The sequence below is a fragment of the Triticum aestivum genome, chromosome 5B (genome assembly GCF_018294505.1).
Source record: "Triticum aestivum cultivar Chinese Spring chromosome 5B, IWGSC CS RefSeq v2.1, whole genome shotgun sequence".
In the NCBI taxonomy this organism is placed as follows: domain Eukaryota; kingdom Viridiplantae; phylum Streptophyta; class Magnoliopsida; order Poales; family Poaceae; genus Triticum; species Triticum aestivum.
In genome coordinates, this window is record NC_057807.1 from 645,170,480 (window position 1) to 645,178,073 (window position 7,594).

A 7,594-nucleotide genomic window follows, 5' to 3' on the forward strand; every position below is an offset into this window, starting at 1 on the left:
CTACATGACATTGATTGAGGAGATTAAGAAACTTATGAGATCTCGTCAGACTTGTAGTACTCATATTTCGCGTAACCAAAATACTATTAGTCACTTCTTAGCTAACTATGTTAGACGTCGTGGCCGTACTGTAATTTGGTTATGCTTCGGTCCTGAGGATGTTAAGGACAGTTGTCTTGCTGATTGTAATTTTGATGTTTGAGTAATACAAGTTCTATTCGCAAAAATATATACACGAATTTAAAATGTGTTCATGTTTCTTTAAATATGTCCACGTATTTTAAAAAATGATCATAAATTTTGAAAGATGCCCACAAATTAAAAAAATCATGAATTAGAAAAATATTCATGAACTTAAAAAATGTCAAATTTTAGAAAAAAAAATATAAATGCAAAATAATATATCTGAATTTTAAATGTAAAAAAATAAAGTGAAAACAAACAAAACGAAAAACAATGTTTGCCAGCCACGACGATGTTAGTTCGATGTTACACGTGCTAAGAGCTTGTCAAGTGTTAGTTCGGCCTCGCCTCTGGCGCTCGATTAAATGGGCCGGCCCAATATTATAATCCCTACAATGACTTTGGGAAGGTACTATAGTTCGGTATTCTAAAAATAGGTACGATAGACCGGTTTTAGAACCTTCCATGTGTGGTTTCTTTAGGTCCTGATAACGCTCACACATGTGGCATACTAGACATCCATTCACACACCATGTGTGGCGTGAGCAGGAGGCAGCCCACACGAATTGTGTGTGGGCGAACATCAGAATTGCCCACGTGTCACACGCCCAATAAATACTACTCATCCCATTCCGCACGTGTGACACGAAGCAAATATGCCCACACGTCCTGGCGCAGCTACGTTAGGTATCCGTGGGATGACGATTTAGTTGCCATCCGGAATGATAGATGTAGTTATCCAGGATGGCAAATGCAGTTGTATAAGTACGACAACTCTTTCTGTTTTGGTTAACTAAAGTTGTCATGTCTAATTTATGGTAGTTGCCGCGTGTAATCAAATCATAGTTGTCGTGTGTGATTAACTACTTGTCACATATGGTCAAACAATAGTTGCTATGTGTGTTTACCTAGTTGCCACGTGTAGTCCAACCATAGTTGCCATGTATGGTTAATCATAGTTGTCATGTGTGTTTATCTGGTTGCCACGTATGCGCAACTGCAGTTGCCGTCTAGTAATGAATCATAGTTGCCATGTGTGTTTACCTAGTTGCCACGTACGCGCAACTGCAGTTGCCATCCAACAACGTACGGGTGTCGTGTGGGCGAAAAGCAGTTCACCCACACGGCATGGACTAGGTGGTGGCGGTGTGACCAGAAACTAATTCGCCCACACATTCCAGCTAGAAAACCGCGTGCTGCGGGGCATGTAGGCGAACTCTCCAATGCCCACACACACGATGATGCCCACGTGGCACTCAGATTCTAACAGATTCCTTTAGGATTCGTGCAAAACAAACTCAACGTGGATCAAGACACGTGGGCGATGTGCAAACATGCCACACGTGTGGCGTTATCATTTGGGCATTGTAACCCTGTTAAATTGCCTCTCTCCAACCAAACCCAGATTTCATACCAAACTCGTGCATGATTGCAGCTAAGCTAAGCTTCCACCACTACCATGGAATTGTAAGCAAGCACAAGCCTAGTAATTAAGCCAAAATAATCAGGAGCGGAGCTTGTCGGCGTGGCGGCGCACGTTGGCCCTGAGCCGGTCGAGCGCCCGGGCGAACTCCGGCAGCTCGGCCTCCCCGAGCGCCTCCACGTCGGCCTCCCACCAGTACCGCCTCCCCATCTGGGCCTTGACCACCGTGTCCCCGATGGTATTCATCCGCTTGATCTCCGACGCCACCTGCTCCGCGGTCGCCTCCCTGGCCCGGTACAACTCCTCCAGCGCCTCACGGTCGTCGACGTCAGCGGCAGGAACGAGGGCGCCGGCGTCGTTGCCGTCGTCGAAGCGGCGCAGGACGGCCTCCATGGAGGGGCTGCCGAGGGCGAAGGCGTTGCCCGCCTCGGAGAAGACGACGACGGCCACGCGGGCGCCGCAGAGGAGGGCGAGCTCGGAGCACTTCTTGAAGAGGCCGGCGCGGCGCTTGGAGAAGGTGACCTGCCGGCTGTTCTTGTCCGGCCTGAGGCTCATCTCGATGCGGTGCCGCCCCGTGCTCGTCGTGCCGCGCGGCCGCACCATCGCCGCGGTCGATCCAGCAGCGAGGGAGCGGAAGAAACTCGGCGGTGTCGGCGGCGGCGGCGTTCCCTCCTCTGTTGTTGTGTCTTGATTTGGTCTTCCTCAACACGACGCGCTGTGGCACTATATATAAAGGAGGAAAAGGTTCCGGCTAGGGCTCGGGGTGAGCGTCAAGGCATGGTCGAAGTCGGATTGGACGCCGCGGCGGTCGGGTGCATACGCGTCAAGGATCTTTGATGGAGAAGGCGGCGGTCGGGTGTCGGGTGGAAGAGTTATACGCGTCATTATAACGCTCACATGGGCTTTGGCCCAAGAATAATGCGTCGCTCCGGTGCGGTCGCTCGCTCGCTCCGATCCATTTGCTCCCTCGTTCAGCATTTCCTACATGGCACCTCAAGCGCCCGTCATAGTATATTTTGCTAGTAACAAAACCGTTCCAAAATCGAGGCCGGCGGCTCCTGGTTGATTCTACACTGCAGTCACCAGCCGGCCACCAGCACGTAATGTTATTGCTTAGTCGTACATCTTTTCACTCTTTTATTCTTTCCTTTTCCTTTCTCCTTTTTTCTCTTTTTTTGGAACTGTTTGTTCAACTTTGTATTTTTTTTTGCTTTTGCTAAATGAGTGAACCTTTTTTAATTTCATAAACTTTTTAGAAGTTAATGAATTTTTTTTGAAACCTGTGAAGTATTTTTCAAAGTCGATTATCTTTTTGAAAATCGGTGACCTTTTTCTAAAATCGATGAACTTTTTCTCAAATTGATGGACTTTTTCTAAAAATCGATGAACTTTTTCCAAAACGGGTGAACTGTTTTCAAAATTGATGAACTTTTTTTTAAAATGAATGAACCTTTTCTGACATTTGTGAACTTTCCTTCAAAAGTGATGAATTTCTTCTAAAAGGAATAAATGAACTGTTTTTCCAATTCGTGAGCTTTATTTGAACCTGTGCACATATTTTTTATGTTACCAAATTTTGAAATAATAAAAAAACTATTCCAGTTTTTTCTTTATGGACCAAAAGATTTTTCAGGGAACCGCATGAAAAATGCAATCTTAAGAGAAGCAAGTCGTACCAGCGAGCGAATCGGATGTCCATGCGAGCAAGTGACGGTCACCGCTAGTGATGGCCAGGCCCATGCACGTGTGCCCTTGTGCGTTGCAACCACAAACTGGCGCTTAAGGCTGCCATTAGGACACGGACAACAAATCTAGCCCCTCAAACGCGCACATTCCGGACACATTTACGTACTACGTAGATCAACTAAGATTAAATACACTTCTCGTCATAGTCACATATGTCCATGATCTTCGTGCCCAGCTCCGGTTACATGTACGGCAGTTGCAACTCCGGTTGCTCTTCGTCGGCCTCCGCCTCCAGTCCGGCACCGGCTACTCCCCAAACCCCTCCTCCTCTTCCTCCTCTTACTCCTCCTCTGGCCTCGACGAGTCGTGAGGTAGACCGGCTATGATGCGGGCGGCGCGCCTCGCCCGAATCTCCTCCAGCATTTTAAATCGGCGTTCCGGCGCTAGCATGGCATAAGTGGTCTTCTACTGCTGGGCCATGGCGGAGCCGGACAAAGAGGGAGGAATGAGATGAAATGGGAGAGAGGTGGATGGGATCGGGCTGGCGGCACGAAGAGGGAGGAAATGGATGTTGGCTAGGGTTGTGGGATGCCGTCCGGCTTAAATAGCCGGACTTTGGCACTCAGGCGGCTAGTCAGAGCGGCGCCACGCGAGGTTCACGCTCCACGGGAGGAGATGCCGGTCGGACCGTCGGGTTTTCAGGTATTTTTCCGATGGCACCGCTATAGTATATTTTGCTAACAAAACCGTTCCAAAATCGAACCGGCGACTCCCAGATCGATCGTACTCCCTCCGTTTCTTTTTACTCCGCGTATAAGTTTTGGTCAAAGTCAAACTACACAAAGTTTGACCAAGTTTATATTAAGAAATATGAACATCTACAATACTTAAACTATATAATATAAAAATACATTTCATGGTGCATCTGAAAATGTTGATTTCATATTATAAATGTTGATATTTTTTAATATAAAATTAGTCAAGCTATGCAAAGCTTGACTTTGACCAAACCTTATATGCAGACTAAAAAGAAACTGAGGGAGTACTGCCTCCATCTAGGATTATAGGTCCGGCTAGCCAGTGTTGGTTGTACGGGATTAAAAGGCCGGCTTGCTTCATTAGCGCTGCTGGTTCACGAGACGATTGGCTAAGGGCATGTACAATGCATAGCCTCAAGGTGATGCCTCGCATGCCATGTAGGATCGGATATGACGTAAAGTAGGTTCAGATACGGAAGCAGGATTCTCTTCAGGAGGCGGGTGCTTGAAGAGAAAAAGCTGAAAAGCTGAAAAGATTGGAGTGAAAAGTAGAGATGCATGTGTACTAGAGTCTTTATTTTTTATTTCTTAATGAGGCCCACTAGTGATAGCTTGCATTGGAGAGAAAAAATTAATGTAGGTGCTTCAAATTACTTTTTGTCACGGGGCATATGTATCCATATGCCACCATTGTACATGCCCGAAGGCGCTGCATGCAGGCAGAGGATTAAAAGTATTGCGCTGCATGTAGACTATTCATTGGGTGCATGCATGTAGAGGAGATGCCAGATGCAGCTTCTTGTAGGGTGCTTGGATCCAAGGGACTATTTTTAGTCTGACTAAAAATAGTCTTTTTTAGAGGCTAAAGTTTCAAGCACCCCTAACTAAAGAGAGGCTAGGACTAGTCTTGAGGCTAGAAATTTTTAGTCATAGGAAACCTACTAAAATATGTATTAGCCCTCTCTCTCTTCATTTAATGCCTCTTCTTTAACACATGCGAGTTCTGGATTGGAGGGTTTGGAGGATAATAAATGCTAATAACTTGATTTTAGTCTTTTTAGTATTTGGATCCAAGCATGGATGAGGCTAACAAGTTTTAGTCTCACTACTTTTAATCATGGGACTAAAACGTATCCAAACATCCTCTGAATGATGAGGCAAGTGCCTGGGTACAGCTGCGGTGGCTGTCCGGTCTTGTAATCCCAGAAGAAGGTACTCCCTCCGTCCGGAAATACTCGTCATCAAAATGGATAAAAAGAGATGTATCTAGAACCAAAATACATCTAGATACATCCCCATTTATCCATTTTGATGACAAGTATTTCCGGACGGAGGGAGTAGTACACTGCAGTCACCAGCCGGCCACCAGCACGTAATGTTAGTACTTACATCTTTTCACCCTTTTATTCTTTCCTTTTCCTTTCTCATTTTTTCTCTTTTTTAGAACGGTTTTGTTTGATTTTTTATTTTATTTTGATTTTGCTAATTGAGTGAACCTTTTTAAATTTTGTAAACTTTTTAAAAATCAATGACTTTTTTTATATCTGTGAACTAATTTTCAAAGCCGATTATTTTTTTGAAAATCGGTGACCTTTTTTTAAAATCAAATAACTTTTTCTCAAAACCGATGAACTTTTGACAAAATTGATGGACTTTTTCTAAAAATAGATGAACTTTTTCAAAATCGATGAGCGAACTGTTTTTTCAAAATTGATGATTCTTTTAAAAATGAATGAACCTTTTCTGACATTTATAAACTTTCCTTGAAAATCGATGAATTTCTTCTAAAAGGAATTGATGAACTGTTTTTCTAATTCGTGAGCTTTTTTTGAACCTGTGCACATATTTTTAGTTTACCAAATTTTGAAATACTAAAAAAACTATTCCGCTTTTTTCTTCCTGGACCAAAAGATTTTTCCAGGGAACCACCTGAAAAAATGCGATCTTAAGAGGAGAGAGTCGTACGAGCGAGCGAATCGTACGTCCATGCAAGCAAGGGACGGTCACCGCGAGTGATGGCCAGGCCCATGCAGGTGTGCCCCTGTGCGCTGTAACCACAAACTGGCGCTTAACGCTCCCAATAGGAGCTCCCCGCTCGCTCCTTGTGTCTGTTTGTTTTTTTATCTAAGAGCATCTACAGGCACAGACAACAAATCTAGCCCCTCAAACGCGCACATCCCGGACATATTTACGTACTACGTATATCAACTAAGATTAACTACACTACTCGTCATCGTCGCAGATGTCCATGATCTTCGTGCCCAGCTCCGGGTACATGTGCGACAGCTGCAACTCTGAATCCTCTTCGTCGGCCTCCGCCTCTAGTCCGGCACCGGCTGCTGCCCCCCTTCTTCTCCTCCTCCTCCTACTCCTACTCTGGTCCCGACGAGTCCGAAGGCAGACCGGCTATGATGTGGGCGGCGCGCCTCGCCCGAATCTCCTCAAACATTTTAAAGCGGCGTTCCGGCGCTAGCATAGCATAAGTGGTATTCTTCTGCTGGGCCATGGCGGAGTCAGACGATGAGGGAAGAGTGAGACGAAAATGGAAAGAGGTGGATGGGCTCGGGCTGGCGGCACGAAGAGGGAGGAAGTGGATGTGGCTAGTGCTGGGGGGTGCCGTCCGGCTTAAATAGTCGGACTTTGGCACTCAGGCGGTGACTCGAAGCATGGGCTCGGGCTGGCGGCACGAAGAGGGAGGAAGTGGATGTGGCTAGTGCTAGGGATGTCGTCCGGCTTAAATAGTCGGACTTTGGCACTCAGGCGGCGACTCGAAGCGGCGCCACGCGGAGTTCACACTCCATGGGAGGAGACGCCCGTCGGGTCGCCGTGTTTCCTTGTGGGACACCAATGTGAGTCCGACATGGTGGATGTGCCCGGGCCGCCCCATATTTGCCCCTGATTTGGGCTGAATATGAGAGGTGCCGGACAGCCGGGGAGTTTGAGGCGACCATATGGATCGCATCTTTTTGACTGGTCACTGACCAAGTCGTCCGCCCAGGAGTTTGAGGGTTGTTTACGGTGCCCAGGTGTAGATGCTCTAAGCAGAAACCATTAGAAAGCAATAGCCCCTGCTGGGGAAAAACGGTTACCGATCATTGAAATATTTTAAAATTTCATAAATTCAAAAAATGTTCATGGATTTAAAAATTATTCACGAATTCAAAAAAAGTTCACATATTTTCTAAAAATGTTCACAAGTTTAAAATACTTTCAGAAATTTTAAAAAAGCTCACGAATTAAAAAATGTTCATGGTTTCCAAAAATTCTCATGAATTACAAACTATTCATGAATTTTAAAATGTTCACGAAATTGATTTTTTTTTCATGTATTTGGAAATTATTCACGAATATAAAAAATATTGATGAACTTATAAACTGTTTTATCGATTTTAAAAATGTCTCCTGTTATTTCAAAATTAGGAGTTTTTAATATATTACTTAATTTTAAAAAATGGGAAAAGAAAAGAAAGATAAAAATAAACAAAAAAATGGAGAAGGAAAAAGCATGTTGGGTCGGCCACAGCGAAGTTAGTTTGATGTTGTA

General features: G+C 45.1%; 1 protein-coding gene across 1 annotated transcript; it reads right to left on the minus strand.

Annotated features, from left to right (window-relative positions):
- Nucleotides 1–1,563: 1,563 nt before the first annotated feature.
- On the minus strand, nucleotides 1,564–2,289 carry LOC123117361 (agamous-like MADS-box protein AGL61). The gene has a single exon (XM_044538131.1). The coding sequence runs from the start codon at nucleotides 2,207–2,209 to the stop codon at nucleotides 1,688–1,690; it is 522 nt and encodes a 173-aa protein (XP_044394066.1). The 5' UTR covers nucleotides 2,210–2,289; the 3' UTR covers nucleotides 1,564–1,687.
- Between the last annotated feature and the right edge of the window lie 5,305 nt (nucleotides 2,290–7,594).

Excerpts from the sequence above, each read along its gene's own strand:
- LOC123117361 (XM_044538131.1), bottom strand. The coding sequence starts at position 2,209 with ATGGTGCGGCCGCGCGGCACGACGAGCACGGGGCGGCACCGCATCGAG.